The 18,076-nt window shown below is 40.7% G+C and overlaps 1 protein-coding gene across 5 annotated transcripts in view; it reads right to left on the reverse strand.

Annotated features, from left to right (window-relative positions):
* Window positions 1–17,727, reverse strand: part of COBL (cordon-bleu WH2 repeat protein) — a 160,006-nt gene extending 142,279 nt beyond the window's left edge. For 2 of the 5 annotated variants that reach the window (XM_064705577.1, XM_064705574.1), the window contains exons 1-2: window positions 17,533–17,721; window positions 14,373–14,506 (exon numbers count right to left, since the gene is read on the reverse strand). In XM_064705577.1, coding sequence (XP_064561647.1) covers window positions 14,373–14,419 — 47 coding nt within the window. In that variant the 5' untranslated portion in view covers window positions 14,420–14,506; window positions 17,533–17,721. Of the gene's footprint in view, window positions 1–14,372; window positions 14,507–17,532 lie in introns of all 5 variants that reach the window. The other 3 variants (XM_064705576.1, XM_064705578.1, XM_064705575.1) reach the window with 3 other exon arrangements.
* Window positions 17,728–18,076: the final 349 nt, after the last annotated feature.

Below are 18,076 nucleotides of genomic sequence, written 5' to 3' on the forward strand. Positions count from 1 at the left end.
CCTTTTAAAAATTACTATACAATTTATGTTAAAATACTGTAGGAAAGGTTCACATCTCACAAAAAGTGTCTCAAAACCCACCAATTTAGACTGAAATACTCCTGATTTACAATTGCATAAATTAGTGAAGAATGAAGCTTATGGTTGCTTTCTTCCTTATACATGCTATGGACAGGACTCTGCCTCAAAATTACAGGAGAGTTATCTGAAGCTTTGCAGATCATTCATGTTGTCATTACCACATGTCACCCAGGCTATCAGGAAGCACTAGAAAATGAGGCACACTGGTACAAACAAGTTGAGGAGAACTAGACCAAATAGGTCCTGAAATCTAAGTCCTGTTTATAAAGACAACATAATTGTTAGACAAGTTAGAGACTTTGCTAGTGACAAAGGCTCACAGTAAACTGCTGTATGGGGGAGATGCTAATTTCTTTTAAGAATGTGTTACATTAATTAACAGATTTTTTAAAAATTAAATAAATATTCCAAACACCAAACCTGTAGCTGCTCTTTGCCTGGTGATCACAAAGAACTGCCTAATTCTCTTCCTTTTCTATCCCAGCTGCTACACAACAGCAATCTCAACCAACACATCAGCTATGCAGCAGAACATTTTTAAATCCCTACTAGAATGGGATGTACTGTCTGGAGGATTTACACCAAACTACTCTGTTTTTCCATTAATGATAAATTACAGTTGTGTACAAAGACAGAAAAGCAATTCCTTGCCAAAAGGCAACTAAAGAATCACACTCCTTAATTTCCTTGAAAAAAAGCTACCAGAGGGTAACCTCTGTTTTTCCTTTTCCCAAAATAAACCCACCTCCATGCTTGTACTTGGAACTGGGTAACATTATATGTTCTTCACACATATGCACTATTCTACCAAGGTACTAACATGTCAATTAAAACTTGATAATGTAACATCTCTATACATACACACATGCAAATACAAGCAACATATCTGTTTTTTTCTGAGAAGTTAGATGAATTCAATATTTTTCCATATTTAGACTAATATAGACAGTGACTATGCAATCCAAAACCAGCTATACTTTTCTGGGGGTTGGAGGAGGGCACTTCATTACTCACATAAAACTGTACTGACTGTAACTTGTTCCCTGTCTTTCACACAGATGCTTAACTCTTCAGAAAAAAAAGAAGGAAAGATCTAGGTTAGTTGCTGGGCTGTTGAGCAGAAAAGGATTCTCAAATGAAAACAGTTGTTTGAATGTTTCTTCTTCATCCCAGAAAAAGAAAGTCAGAGCTGTAGACCTGTCCTGTGCATCCCTCACTGAAATAGCCAAGGAGTTTGTGTCTAGAGCTTTCTATCAGGATCGTCTTTCTGACCCTTCCTACACCTAACTGAAAACCTCGCTGCCAGCCCCAAAGCCTTAACTTTTGACTGACCTTCAGTCAGATCTGGTACTGGAGTGGAATTACCAGAGGAGGATAACTGAGTAGGATACAGCACCTTCATATGTTAAATCACTGCTGCGTGGGCGTCCAGACGTGAGTCTGGAAGGGGTCCATCTGGGGATTTTTTTGTTTAGTTTTTATTGGGGGATTAGATCATAGTCACTGCCTCAAAACACCATAAACTCACTTTGTGCCTGTGATAAGGCTGTGACTAGTAAGCAGACTCACACTTGTCAGTTGGAAGGCTTGTTTCCCTTCCACAATAAGGCTTTTTCCCCCAGTCAGCAATAACAACAACAAAAAAAATCACAAAACCTTTCAGTGACATTAGGACGGTGGTACGCATATATCATGCTTCGACCTATCTGTATCATTTTGCATCTGTTTATACTACAAAATTGAATCATCCTCACCAAATTGATAAGCTTATAAAAAACTAACTTGAACATGCTCTTCAACATGGAGAAATGGTGACTTAAAAAGTACATTTTTATATAATCATTAGCTTAAGATATAAAAAAATTCATTGATGTTCAATATGAAGTAAAGCCAGACTCCTCAGCACTTTTCTTACAGCTCTCTTACCCTTTTTTCTCATGATCTTTTATTTGGATTTTCCTGCTTGGCTACCACTTAAATCACATCATCTCTCAGTCCTTGGTCACATTCTAGAGTCCCATCCAGTTGTAATCTCAACTACTTCTGACAACAGTCAATGGTTGATACCTGTTTTATATTAAAGGTGAAAATGAACGTAACTCTGGGTTTATTAATGATGCCTTTATAATGTTATTTGCTATTCCAAAGATTTTTTGTGGTTTTCACTTTGTAACTAAATACTGCCAGCAATCTCCTTGCCTTTTCAATACTTTTCGAATTGCATGTCCTAGTAGCAAATGGTGCGCAATAACGACAATTTATAGATGCAGCCTGTACTTTCAATAAAAAACAAGTTGCCAGTCGCTTCAAAAATAAAAATCCTCATGGCTCCATGACTTTCCTTTGAGTCACGGGTAAAGAGCAACTAGATGCTAGAAACTCTGAATAGCCCACACACCCACGCTTCATGCACCCAAAGAAGATCATTTCCCAGCAGACACTTGTGGACTCATTGCTAACGATCCAGCTGCTAATTTAGCATCTGCTCTTGCTCTCGGGTTACCAGCAGGTCCCTCCCTACCCTACAACCCCGCTCTGAATGGGTCGTACTCACGCACAGCTTTGCTTCTTTAAAATACATGGGTATATTTAGTAACAGTAAGCGACTTTACACGATAAGGAAGAAGCATGGTTCAGATTAAGTAGGTAAATAAAACCCAATCAACTTAATCAAAAGCAGGTTTCATAAAACAAAAGTCTTTTTGATTCGGTCATTTCAGGGAAAATCTGAAAGAGGGATAAAAGCTATAAAACTTTATCTGTAAGAAAAAAAAAAATTTTGTTACCCTCCCCCTTCCCTAAAAGACAACTTGCTGCAGTTTATTTAAACTAGAATTTTTTCACTAAAAGCAAAAACTGTAGAGATATGACAGGTATTTTTGTTGTATAAAGTGAAAAATCTCATATTTTCACAAGGGTACTTTTTTTCAAAACTGAATTCAGTCATTAAAACATTAATTTTCCAGCAAAGCTGAAAGCAAACTGCCAACAGTAAAGTTCTGAACTGTCACTCAAGACTAAGTTGGTTTTGTAGATAAAAAGGTCCCTGCTGTTTGCATATTGCATTTAATTTCATTATTAAAACTGAACTTCCTGACTTATATAACCATATCATAAAGTTACACAATATTCACTTGTTTTGATTATTGGGGAGTTCTGAGTTGGGGTGGAAAAGGTAATATACTGAAGTACTACAGCAATAGAACTCTGTCTATTCAATCTGTACATACATATTTTGTCACATTTTGACAATGTACATGCAAATTTCACTTTGTGATAGAAAAAAATAAGGGAATGAAGTATTAAATGCTATTAGGAAGGGAAAACATTTTCATGGTAAAAAATAAGTACATTATCACATACTCAGCTCTCTCATTAAAGTGTTCATTGATGTACTGTTCTATTATATTTTTTTATGTAAAAAGTAATAAAGATAGCACATTGTGAATTACAGACTGATCTAAGCACAGAGACATACTCAGACATAATAAATGAATTGATGGTAATATTTAGATCTGTATGCAGAGGTCATATGGCTTGTTATCAGTTTTATGTAATTACAAAGGTATAAAGTAGGCAATACACTGGTGTTGTCTGAGCTTGAAAATAGCTGGCATTAGATTAAGTGAGAAAAAAATGCTAATTCTATTCCTGCCTATATCCTATCTATAAGCATAAATCAATGGGTGTAGCTGTTTCTTATAACACACTGGTTGTAAAATTTATATCTAAACATGTAAAACTTTATGACTATTACTATGTTATACAATTTAACTTGCTATTTCATGAATAACTTTTTTTCCCTTTTTTCTTCTGCAGGACAGTAATTCTCAGTGAAGGAAGACAGCAGAGAGAACTGAAAGGTGTCAGGGAAAAAAAATCCAAACAAGCAGCTTGAGGAAAGCAATTTATGCAGCTGTGGACTTCGAAAACTTCCTTCAAAAACTTTCCTTTATAAATGCCCTGCTATGAAAAGTCAGTTTGTGACTTTCTGGCCCACTGTCATTGTAAGGACAATTTTAAAAGACCAAAGTGCTGCTTCACTTCAAGTGTGGGGAATCAGAGCTTTGCTGAGAGATACAGGCTTGCAGACGAGACCTGAAAGGACCAAGGAGCACAAGACCAAGCAGAATGTGGCTGTCAGATGACAAGCCGTGGCAAAGAAAACTCCTTCCAATGCTTGTATAATGCAGCCCCCAAGCAATGATAACTTTACTCCAGATACAAATTCAAGGACGCAGTTCACCTCTTCTATCATCCCACAAAATTAGAAACTTGCTTGAAAGAATTAATAAAAAAGGCCAGGAAGAATTGACTTCACTAACAAGGGACAGTTTCATTTTTTCCAAGTGTTTTTCCAAGTGAGGTCTATTTACCCTGAGCTCCCAGGAACATACATGTACTTTCTGACAATTAAAAAAACGAAAAACAGCCCACGAAGATCGATCTCCACCACTTGTGAAATATGCAGGCAACAATGCCAAGCCAAAGAAATATGCTGACTGTGCTATACAAGCCAATAGAGAATTTTGGGCAATTTTGAGTCTGCATCAGGTGTCAACATGCCTGCACCCCACTGTGCAGCAATAAAAATTATTTTCCTCACCTCTTATCTTCCACATGTATTTCTGAGGAGCACAGCAGTACCAATCCTCTCTATATAGGGAGAGTTTAATTGGTGAACACGTGGTTTCTCCTGTGTATGGAAAATTTTATAATCTATAAGCTTGAATGGTCTGTCAGATAGTTATCCCCATAATGCCATCCATGACTGCAACATTTGTTTGAAGTAAATAGATTGCAGAACAATTCTGGAAAGACTGGCACAGCTGTACGACTCAGTGGACATGCTGGCTGCAGAAGCAAGGTCCCACAGGGTAGCATTTATTTCCAGTATTAATCAACATATGTTGCCCAAATCACAGTTTTCCATCTGCAACTCAGTGAGAAATATGAACACATTAATTTAGAGATATGCTGCCATTTTCAAAGATTCTTAAAATAATCACACATTTCCTTTTAAATGCCAAGAGAGCCTACCAAACCAGCAGGATAAAAGAAAAATCTGTTTCTTTCTACAAGCAGTAAGCTTGCTCTCCCTTGTGCTACTGATCAGTAAGAAGGCTTGCTGCCCAGACCACCTGCATGCGTGTGAGACTAGAGCTGTGCAGGAGCATCTGCAGCCTAATCCTTCCTCACATCACTCCCAAGCAGTTCTACAGGTACTCTTCACAAACATCACACAAAGAAGCCTCCAAAACAGCTTCCTGTTTTGGAAGAAACAGCTTCCTGTTTTGGAGGACCTCTCTACACCCACAAAATTTAATTCCCAAAAACTGAGGTATTTTCTGATAAGCATTCTGATAAGCATGGAATAAATCACAGGTACCTCAGCAGGCATGAAAGTAACATGAAGTCTCCAATTCACTTTTTTCCTGAAATTTTGTAAGAAAAACTATCTCATTGCTGGAAGATAAAGCAATACATTTTTAGTCTCTTAAATGCATCTCTATAGTACATCCAAATGTTACTGAACTTCCTTATTTTTTTCCTACACACAGCAATGCTATCCTGTAAAAGAAACAAGGGAATATATTTCCCCTCATCAGTTGTCTGGATGATTTGCTTGAAGGGTTGATCTCTACTGCAGGCTGACGTGCATGTCCTCTCAAATGATGGCAGAACAGAGCTCTCTGCTCCCAGACATTTTATGTAGCCTCCTATTCACATCTGGCACCAAATTTTTGCACACAGACACTGCTTATACAACAACAGCCTAATATTCTATACAACTGTACACTGAGTTGTTTGTCCTCTAACAATACAGGTGAATGCTAATTTACATTAAAAAAAAACCCTCAAAACTCTTTTCAGATACATCACTTTAATTAAAAGATAAACTCATGCCCTTAAAAAAGAAATAAGATAAATTTTTTTTAAAATGATAAATCAATATTGTCAGTTTCTTTCCAAGTAAGTTTAAGCTAAACTGTACAGTATGAAGTAGTTTCAGACATTTTTTCTCTCTATCACTTCAATACCAAACTTAATTTAAAAATCTGAAATTATTCTCAGGTAGCAAATTAGTATATAAATAATTGGCAACTCACCGCAAGCAATATTTCTTTTCAAGTAACTCCTTATGAAAATGAAGCAGCACGGGGAATTTACGGTGCTTTTTATGGCAAGAAATCCATGGTATCTGTATAAACAGGTTTTATACTTCAGGCAGTTTTAGATGTGTAAAGTATTTTCCAGTAGACCTGGATCTCATTTTTAATAGGAGAAAGTGTGGTATTTAACCACTTGAATGCAAAGATATTTCATTCCAAAATAACTATGGCTAATTTGAGAATACTCAATAATAAATAGCAACTATATACTTGAGCAGAACTCCTAAATAAGACTGGTGCAATGGAAAGACAAGCTGTAGGCTTTGTTAAAAAATATAAGCAATATCTAATGTTGCAAAAAGAATAAGTGAGAACAGAAACAAGTGACCTCTGTATCCTTAACCATGATGTATGAACAATGTCTTAGCTGTAGAATACGGGTGAAAAGATGGCATTTTGAAGTTTACCATCACATAAAGAAAATCAACTATAAAAGGAACACACAGAGAAATGTACAGACTGCACTCACTCATCTTTACCTAAACAACCCCCTCCTTTTATAATAAGATACCAAATTTTTGTTACTTTAATATGAAACATAAACCTGAACCCCAGTAAAGCACCAAGATCAGTGTGCATCCACAAGTATTTTCCTGATTGCCCAACTGAAGACCACGTTGGTCCCTCTCATACTTGTCTGATGCAGGAGCAGACTCAGAGATTTCAGCCATGCTGATCAAAGTCCCATTTTCAATTTTGCATTAAACAATTAGCAAGTGCTTTTGCTGCTCTTCATTCTCTGGTAAGTACAAGCAGACTCTTCGGCTCTGTCTCAAGAGAGTCCAGTAGACTGTGGGGACAGACAGACTCCGAGTCTGCTCAGTCCTCAGCAGTCATTTTGTACAATACTATATTAACAGCCTTAACAAAACTTTAAAGTGGGAAAAATGAAAAAACAGAAGTGCTTCTAAGAAAAAAATAAAGTCTTTGTTTATCTTATATGAGGCTGGAAAATAGCAAATGTTACAAAAAATAGAAAGAAATACTACATCTGAGTCAGGAGAGGGAAGGCCCTGTATTTTGATCTGGTATCATGTGCTAAAATCACCTGAGACATTATTATTTGTGCAATAGAGCTACTAAAAGCAAAGAAATCAAAGAACAGCTTGCACCCACTGATAGCAAATAGCTCCAAAATTCACAATTTGTCTTCTTCAGAAAGAATTCTACACCACAACTATAATCAATCTTCTCTAGAAGAGTAAATATTTGTTGCAGAATAATTAATTGCTCTTTCAGGAATGTATTCTCTTCCTTACAAATCCATATAAAAGCTGGAAGGGGAATTCAAGTATTTGATAGGAAGTTAGGAAGAAAAGCATCTTTATGTTGTCACTTTACTGTCAGCAACTTTACTGACACCATGTCATGACATTGTTTAATCATCAATAGAGCTGTGATAAGGTAGTCTTTTCTGAACTGTTTTATAAAGTTTGTACAATCTAGAGGACTTGAGAGGAAGGAAAAAAACCAGCCAATTAAATTTATTATTTAAAACTGCAGTGTAAATTTTTATCCTTCTCCTACCTACACAGGTAATTTGGAAAATCCACAAATCTCTGAAATTAAGATAAAATTCTGTTAGGTAATGACTCATGTAAAAGGTGATTTCTTTCAATTTTAAGTTTGATCCTGGACCCTCTGTTCATCATATATGGATATGCCTGTGTTTGTCTCTCAACAGAAAAGCTGGGTTTAATAAGAAGAAGCAATTCTGCACTAACACATTATATTTCAGAACAATAGACTTGATCAGAAAACAGCAATCTTCGACTTGCTAGTGTAAGAGCAGGAATAAAAATAGCTTCTGGTTTGCAAAAGACATGAAAGAGTTGGAGAACGATTTCCTGCCACACTCTGGTTGCTCCCTATCATGCCTATGTCAGTCTGGCTCAGGTAAATCTACTCCCACACACAGTCTAGTGCTGGACAATTTGCATCTTCCCTGGATAAATGAAGGGTTGGGGACTCACGAAGTGGACAACGGTCCCAATTTGTCCCCCTCAGAACAAGTCACTACCCAGGGAATGAAGCTGCAAAACAGACCTTAAGCCATATAAAATAAGACAGCAAAAAGACTGCATGTCCCAGGAAACACAGAGTAATGCACATCTGGCAATATAACATTATTTTAGCATGGGATGCTGCTCTGTGTTGCTGTGACATGACCGAGTGACTCTTCAGTTCAGCAGAGAAAAAGAAAAAGGTAATTAAAAGCAAAAAAAATTAATAACTGTGTTAATTACAACACTGTCAGTTTAGAAACATGGTCTGACCTAACTGTAGCTGTATTTAATGAATTGAGAGAGTCAGTCTTAGGAGTGAGCACCTGAAGGTGTCACAGTACCAAGATTTTAATTGTGGCACAAGCCAAAGGCTGGCCTCCTTCCCAAAAAAGCCCTGTCCTAGCAGTAAGCGTTCCTCAGAACGACCACAAGCAACACAACCAGCCCCCATAGAGCACAGAAAGCTGTGTTGACACTGAAACGTGAGCTGTACCCCCAGGGAAAGCAGCAGTAATTTATTTATTATCCATAAAAGAGTAGGCTTGGTTCCAAAAGTACCATGAGAAGTTATCCAAAAGAAAAAAAAAAAGAAAAATAAAACCAAACTTAATACCACAAAAAGAAACAGAAGGAATCTGGATTTGTACCAAGATATTGCCTCCTCAACACCCTGAAGCACTGCTGAGACGTTCAGAAATAAAGCACTGCCACGGGAGCAGATATTGAAGAAAAGCACAGAAAACGTTTTTTCTTCCCACTTGTCTGAAACTGTTTATTGATTTTGGAGACTCCTCTCCTGGCAAACTCAGACAAAAACAGGGGGAAAATACACATTCTGTGCACAGTAAGAGCAGACGTGCCATGCTTGCTGTATTTATCTAGGAGGTATTTTTGCTGTCTATGCAAGATAATGACCTCAAACATAAAAAGTGCAGAAAAGAAAAATCATCTACGCACAGAAGTAAGAAAAAAATTAAATAATATGTTTTTTCTATAAAATAACCTGGAGTTTTATTTATCTTTTGGAACTTACTAATGCAAGGAAAAAGTTGTTATCATAAACAAGATAATGCTACACAACAAAAGATGAGTGTTTTAAAGAGTTTGAGTAGAATTTACTAGTTAATTTTCTCTTACATCAGAAAACTGCTGTCATGGCACTCAACAAATCTCCAGGGTGAGCACTGAAGAATGCCCACTGTGGAATGCATGGGGCAAAAAGGAAGAAACGAGCTTTTAAAAGAAGTCATCTAGATAATCTAAAACAGAACTTTCCTCTTGTGTCCCTGGAGATGTTGGCCTTGACTGAGATGATTCTGTAACTGGTGGATTTACATATACTACAGCATGGGGACCTCCACGCAACCTCAGAGGACAAACTCCTGCTCAAGCCACCACCACACCACCTCGTGGCATCACGTAACACAAATACAAAGGAGAAACACTTCTCCCCTCCCTACAGAAAAACCAAGGACCATGCTTTTTCAGAGAAAAGAGAACCAGCAGACTAACAGGAATGACCGTCAGACTTTGGGGATGGCAACAGCTGATCATCAATGGTGTATTTGTACTCAGGCACTTGAATTTTAATGTTCTTTAGTCTAACCAAGGCACTGAAATATTACCAAAAATCAGTAATGTAGAGAGGTTTTATATCATCTTACTCTGAATGGTAACAAGAATGTTTATTGAAACAACATTTAAAAATTCAGAAAGCATCTCATCAACCATTGTTATCTATTTTAAATCTGTCTGTGTGGGCTTCAAAAAAACAATGTCATTAACCCCTGCTTACTGAAAACCAACAATTTTAGTTCCACTTCACAATAACACCCCAGTAACAGTCAATGAGATCAGCATGCATTTATATAAATAGAGCCTAACACACAGGAAAGGAAAGTAGGCATGGCAAACAGAGAATCACAATGATTGTTAGTCACTCTTGGTGAAAACATAAAGTAACACTTATCTGATTAAGTACTTTTGGATTGGTACTTGCTGTTGGAACCTTACAATATGGCTATATTTAGAACACTGATAATATAAAATGTAATTTTCCTGCTCAAGCTCCATGTCAGAGGGATGATTTTGCATGTTACCTGTTCATTCTTTTGAACAAAGGAAGTTTTCACTGTTAGCACCACAATACCAGTGCAGCTGAGGAATTTTCACATTTCTCTATTTTCTCTAACCTTTGAGTCACTAGTAAGAGCTTGCTACAGAAACACCAACTACAACACAATGGCTTCAGGAATACTGAGGCTCACATCTGTCTGGCTTTTCACTCAAAGGAAAAAGGAGAACTCCAAGCTGTGGGGTGGTCCTAGCAAAAGGTGCAGTAAAAGCTACTGCAAGTTTAACCCTCAGCCCTTCCTTTGTCAAGCAGATCCTTGAACATGGGTTTCCTGTAAGAGAGTTCCCTAATTACCTGGTTGATGATTACTTAAGTGAGGGATTCTCCACCACACTTTACTGAGCTGTTCCACTTTGCATACACACAGCAACATTGAGAGGAAGAGGCAGATCTCACAGACCAGCCTTGAATACTCATGCACAGGTCAGCCACATTTAATAAAAAGAAGACACTAGAGAACAAAGAACCAGACCTGAAAATGCAGTCTGTCTACTGCACATCTGCAAGTACCTCTGACCAAACTGCACCACATAATTTCTACCTTTCCTACCTGCTTTAATGATGCTCACCATGTCAAAAAAATACTGTACCCAGGTTGCATCATTTTTTGACTACTAGAGAAAGCTTTGTAACCCATGTTTCATCACTGAAACCGTAAAGGAGACTGAGAACTCTTTTCCATACCACACATGCCAAGGAACACACAAAACACAGCATAATATATAATCATCATGTTGAATTTACAGGAATAAGAAATTAAGTTTATGGTCCCATAGACACTCAGAATCTGGAAGCTATAGTGAGAACAAAAGAACATAGAAAAACCATACCAAATCCATTTTTTTCCCTTTCTCTGGTTATAACAACTCTGCACAAATGCACAGCACCTGAGGCAAGCTTATTAGCTGAGGAATTAATAAAACTGAAAAGACATGGTTTCTGGTATGAGGGGACAAAAGTGGGTATGAGATGTTGTGCATCTCAGAGCACATGTGTGCCCTCAGAGCACAGCCATGCCAACAGCTTTGGGGCTTGCTCCTTAGCACGGGTCCAGTCCCTGCCTCATCTCTGACACTCTCATGCTGAAACTATGACAACAATACAGTATTCCCATCAGTTATTTAATGATAAGCAGCCTGACTCTGGGCAACTCACAGCTCTGGAAACACTCTCTATATTAGGAAGATTCATACGTTAATAAGAGTTGTAATTCCCATGACCTGGAAATGCAGCCATTTCTAAACAATCCTTAAATCATAATTTTAGCTGGAAACATGGATTGTAGGTATTTTCCACTTCCCAGTTTCTCATGCATAAACTGGCTTATCCCACTATGGAAAAAACCAATTTCTAAAGGCCCGTCATTCTCTTAGAAGCAGCATTAAAGTGTGAAAACTGTCAATTTTCATGGAAATCACAATGCCAGAGCAACACAAAAAGCTGCAGTATACAGAACACAGTCGTTGCCAGAAAATCAAGTGTTTGCTGATGCTAACAGAGTAGCTAAAGCCCATACACAGGGGAGCACTTGTTAAGGCACTGAATTGCGATTCAGGAGGAGTGAGGTACTTCCCTAACTATGTCACAGGCCTCCTGGCTGCTTTTGGAGCTGGTCATGTAAATGTGTTCACACTTCTGCCTATATAAATAATATGGAATCTTCTACATGTATATCTTTAAGCCAAATGCATATTGTTAAGAAGTCTTCATAAATGCTTGTGAGATAATTCAAATCCGTGACAACAGAAGTCTACATGAGGACAGATGATTAAGAATAAATGCACGTATTCAAGAGAATTCTCATTCCTTTGAAGGGAAAAAAAATCTTTCATTCTGGCCATAAGCATGCATTGGGTTCTGAATTGCTTGGCAAAAAGAAATTTACCACACATTAACTACAAACAAAGCAGCCATGTATTTATTAAGCTGACTTCAATATAAATATTTAGGAAGTTGTTTTCCTTTAAGGGCCAGCATCTTCTGAAAGTGTACCCAGGAGAGCACTTGAAACTGGAATTAATGCCCCCTTCTCCAGTGCAGCCTCCTGCAATTGACTGTTAATGGTGCAGCCAGCCCAGACAAGATGGTAAGTAAAATCTGTCCTATCAAAATATTCCTGCAGAGCACAGAAATGATTCCATGAAGACTAGCAATTTGACCAAGATGTAAATTTACAGGAGCAAAACCTGAAGAAAAATGAATCTGAAATTGCAAGGGAAAGAACTTGAACGGCAACTAAGACAGGTGACAGTAAGAAAGAGAAGGTTCAGTATTGTCTAACGGTGGCAAGAGCGGCATAAAATGGGAAGATGAAAAAATATAAAAGATTTAATAGGAACAAAATAATGAGAGACAACTGGGAGATGGGGAAAATCAAAACAAATCCAGAATATTTTGGACAGTACTGAAATGAAAGAAATTTTAGAAATGAAAGAAATTTTATAACACCTTCATTTTCTACTCTGGCAGATTCTGAAAGAAAGGAAAAGGGAAAAAAAAAGGAAAAATGAGATATGAGAAATAGGAATTTAGACTTCAGAAAGAACAGCTGTCAGGACTGGATTGCATTGCATTTATCTCGCCATTTGGTTTACCCTTACAATTAGTATCCTTATCTTCAGCAATCCTAAGATATTAGTCATGACTGAAAATACAAATCTGTTACAATATATTAGCTCAACAGTTACATTCATTTGGAGGTGCCAAACACAGAAAAAAATTACCCTGTTTCATTCTATGCAGTAGCAATAACAATTTTTCTGTCATTACTACCAGAGTTTTATTTAATGTGATGTATCTCCACTGACACAGAAAGAAATACTTTGGGCCCACACTGAGAGGAATACAGGGTTAATGTTGACTGTGGTGCCAGGAAAATGCAACACAGAGAAGCTCCCTGTCTCAGGTGGACATGTAAGAAGTGCATTGAAGTGAAATCAACTGAATTCTGCAGGAGTGGTCCAGATACAAATAATGAAACAATGTCAAGGCCAATGCCAAAAGCACAAGTGTCAGTTTTGCGACTGGTCAAGGCAGCAATCTTGAAAGTTGCTACCATGCAGGGATAGAACAAGGGGGAATGGCTTTAAGCTAAAAGAAAGGAGGTTTAGATGAGATATTAGGAAGAAATTTTTTACTATGTGGTAAGACAGTAGAACAGGTTGCCCAGAGAAGCTGTGCATGTCCCATCCCTGTCAGTGTTCAAGGCCAAACTGGATGGGACTTCGAGCAACCTGGTCTAGTGGAAGGTGTCCCTGCCTTCAGCATGAGAGCTGGAATGAGATGATCTTTATGGTCCCTTTCAAACCAAACCACTCTGCGATTTTCCCACACTGCTACTGAACATTTCTGGTTGCAGTCATTGCCCTTTGCCATTCACCACTTTGCACATTACACAGAAATCTCAAATAAATACAAAACATAGAAAACATATACAAATTGCTCAGTTTTCCAATTAAAAACTAATTACATGTTGTTTCTTTTTACCCTAAATTGTGCAACACCTGGAGATGAGCTAGAGTATGATATAACTGGTGTTACACAGACTAAGAGATGTTCTGTGCACAACAGTGCTCTCCAGGCTTTCCTAGACAAAAAAATAAAATCCTAAACACAATATTAATTTTTTAAGCTGGTTGTGCAGTTTTACAAAGTAACATGCTTAACTATGTGTAGTAGTTATAAAATAGTAAGAAAAACTTTCAACAAGTTGAGATGTGCAACTTGCTCTGTAGCTGGGGGTTTTCTTTCCCCAGTTCTGCACGTAAACATTACTAGTATTTCACATCCATATCTGACTTCCAGAGACACTTCAATCCAGCAGGGAAGGCACTCTAAAGTAGGTGTGCTAAGATGTGCCTGTATTTTTTAGTACCATAAGCCCCTGTGAGATAGCAAAGGAAGTTGAAGCACAGAAAATAAAGGTCCTACTTAAAGAAAGCACTCATACATCCAGTTGAATACAGAGGCTTTCCTCACATTTGCCAGACTCCAGAGGAAGCTTTTCTGTGCTCAGACATAGGCATGAAGATGGATCCATAAACTGCTGGCTTTTATGGGAGGTGGAGATGACTTCAGTGGACAGGGAAGATGCTCTGGTCTTTGCAGGGCTCCTGCAGAACAGAATGGATCCTTGAGCTTGCAGTGCCGTTTATGACCAGTGTAAGTCTGTCATGCCAAACTGTGGTCAAAAAAGAAACCAACTGAAACACCCAGTGAAGATTCTCTCTGTTCTCCCTAATGAAACAAGGGCAGATACTAACAGAAGGATACTAAACAAGTGTATTTGTCTTTTGGTATCCATTGCATAATCACAGAGTAAATTGTCATTTCTACTTTTTCTACTGGCTGTCTTACATTCACTTTCGTAAATCAAAATAACTGTTCATTAAATAAAGCATTATGTACTCAGCAAAGCTTCTAAAAAACTTATGTCTAGCAATCAGTAATAATAAAATTATTGGTTTTGAAATGTGCAATTTTTTTTGAAACTAAAAAATTGGAAAAAACCCTGCAACACCAGCACAAATTGCAGTTTTTCCTTTGCTATTTAAAATAAATGAAGAAACAAAACCAAAAAACAAAAGCCCAACAGTATCCTTCATTTAAATGTGTAATTCTCAAGGAACTGTGCAGTGGAACACACACAATCAATTTATCTGCATAAGCACACAGCAGAGTGGCTCTACCCTGCACAAAATAATACATTAAATTTGTTCACTGTTTAACAAGGGAGAGTCACAATATTGCTGTTAATGATTTACATAGAGACAAAACAGTTCTGCCTAAATTTTGTTAAAAATTTTGAAGCTACAGTCATTTTAACTTCCCTTTCATAACTGCAAGCTAAGCCAATCAATAAGCTGGAAATGTGTATAGCACGTCTTCTGCCATGAAAGGAAGGTATTTCTGTCACAACGGCCTTAACAGCCAGAGGCCCTCAGCCACACTCCACAGATGCAGTTCATGTCTGGATTCACATGGAAACCAAAAAGGACAAAGCTGTGCACTTCCCTGACCCTAACAGATTTCAACACTGAGTGAGCAAAATCTGATTAGGGATCAAACATCCACCAGTGTCCAATATGGATGATAGCAACTGAGGGAATTATGAACCATTCAGTGAAGTCCCCTGCTAACCAGCACAGACACATCCAGGCTGGGAAGGTCTGACTTGCAAGAAAAGGCAGCAAAGAGTAATTCAAGTCTGAAATGAGCTCAGATAAAACAGGCAGTCACCTCTTGGTGCACATGACAGTGTTGCCATCAGCTTCCACATGAGCAGATTAGCACCCACACACTTTGTTATACAATATCACAAGTGCATCTGCACCCTACCATTGGATTCATCTTCTTGAGCCATGTCAGGAGCAATATGACTGAAGTTAATGCAGTTACTGTAACTTCTGTTCATGCCTGTGATTTCTGAATCTAGCTGCGGACAACTTTACACAGATGAAACTGGTTACAAAAGGATTTAGGAGTTTTATTCAGAAATGCCCCCAGACCCCAGTGGTCCTCTCTGAGATGCATCAATGACATGGGTTCCTATTACAAATTAATTTTTTTAATGAATCTTTGGATTCATTAAAATGCTGGATGCCCAGCAATCAAGACAAATTTTTAGTCAGCACTGCATCTGAATTACTCTTCAAAGCCCACGTGTAAATTGGCACCATAGATCTCCTCTCCATCAGGATTTTAGAAATCAGCTGTACTGTTACATCAACTAAATACAGAGAGGGGAGGCACCTTACATCTACCACTCTTCCTTTAGGTTAACCTAAAAGGTCACGATCAAACAGGCTCAATTTCATCTGGAAATAACCTTTTGATTTACAAAAAGAGCAGCAAGCTATGTCCTACTCTGCAAGTCAAAGAAACATGGCACACACTGTTTCATTACCACAGCACTAGCAATGGCATCTTTTCTTCACTCCCTGCTCCCTGTACTACTTTCTGTGTACACTGCAAGGTTCCCTATTAAATACAAACTAAGGAAATGAAACTGAACAAAACTACTGTAGCCCACTAGCACATACTTTAGATCTATTTCCTACTTTGTTGAAAATAAATTTATGATATAAACATTAGAACTAAAAATAAAAAAAGCTGCTGAAGCAATCACAGTCTCTTTCAGCCTGTACAGTGTGAAGTAGAGCAGTAAATTGCAGCGAGCAGACAGCACAGCTCTTAAACTTGCCCAGCTTTTGCTCTCACAAAAGAGATCACTTAGGACCTCATCGTGCTGCTGCTCTCGTCGTTTAATTAACGGACTAATAAATTCCACTGCTGGCATATCTTCTGCTTGTCTGTTCTCTTGAAAAACCCCTAACCCTCCCGCGGTCTGCACTCGGGCTGACCGCTGCTTAGCAATAGTGCTGCCAGAGCGGTGCTTGTCACCAAAGGCAGGAGGTACTGGGAGCACTCACTGCGGTCTCCCACCAACCTCGGACAATTTTGGGCACTTTTAATTCGCGGTTGGCAATGCTCTTCCTTCCTCTGCCGCGGCCGTGCGGTGGGACCGAGACCCACGTCAGGGACGGCTGAATAAACCTTTCAAAGGCTTCTGGCAGCTGCGTCCTAGCGCCGGGGCAGACAGGCGTGTGGATGAGAACTCTGGGGCCGCGGGGGCTCCCCGGACCCTCCGCCGGGCGGGTCCGCCCCGAGCCCCGCCGCGGCCCGGCCAGTGTCCCTTGCAGCTCCGGTCGGGAGCTACAAGCAGCGGCTGACCTTCGTCCCGCAGGGCCGCACCGAACTACGCTCTGAAGGGAGCAAGCCCCGAACCGAACCGGCTCTCCGGCAGCGCCGGCAGCCGGCCCGGGGCGCCCCTCCCGCGGGGCAAAGGCGAAGCAGGCACCTTTTCCTGCTGCTGACCTTTTTGCGCCCGCGCTCCCCGCCCTGCCGCCCCCTGCTCCTCGCCGTGCCCCCTCCGTCCCAGGGCTGTGCCCCGGGCTGCCCGGCCGCCGACACCTGCGCGCCGCTCCCAGCTCGGCGCCCGGAGGGAAGCGAGACAGGCGGGACGGAGGGAAGGCACCGCGGCCCGCCGGCCAGCACGGCCGCTGTCGCCGTCCGGAGCCGCTGCCGCCCGTGGAGAGGAGCGGCGGCCGGTCCGGCCCGGGTCCCGGCGGGAGCTTACCCGGTGGGGGGCTTGCTGGCCCCGGGGCGCACGAGGGTCTCCATGGCCGGGCCCCCTCGCCCCTTCTCAGAGGACGGGCCGGTGCAAGACGCGATCCCGGCAGCGGCGAAGGTCGGAGGCGGGGGTACCGAGAGGGAGGGAAGAGCGGAGAGTTCAGGAGCGAGAGCCGCCCTCGCCCCCTCCCTCGCCCCCACCTCCCCCGCTCCCCGCCCCGCTGCCGGGCGGCACTGCCCGGGCCGCCGCCGCCCACGGCTGCCCTGCCCTGCCCGGCCCGGCCCGGCCCGGCCGCGGTTGCGGACGGGGATGCCCTGCCGGGGCGGCCCCCGCCCGCCTTACCCGGCCGGCAGGGAAGCCACGCCGCGCCGCGGGCCCTGACAGCCGGGGCTGCCCGGCCGGACCGCAGCCGGGCACGGCGGGGCGAGAGTCAGGCGGCGGAGCTCCGGGCGCGGCAGGGCTCGGCCGGCCGCTTCCCGGGCAGCGCGGAGTGCGGGGGCGCTGCGAGCCGGTTTCCATGAGACTGCCCGGCACAAACGCAAACACGGCC

This window comes from Zonotrichia leucophrys, chromosome 2 (assembly GCF_028769735.1).
Source record: "Zonotrichia leucophrys gambelii isolate GWCS_2022_RI chromosome 2, RI_Zleu_2.0, whole genome shotgun sequence".
NCBI classification, from domain to species: domain Eukaryota; kingdom Metazoa; phylum Chordata; class Aves; order Passeriformes; family Passerellidae; genus Zonotrichia; species Zonotrichia leucophrys.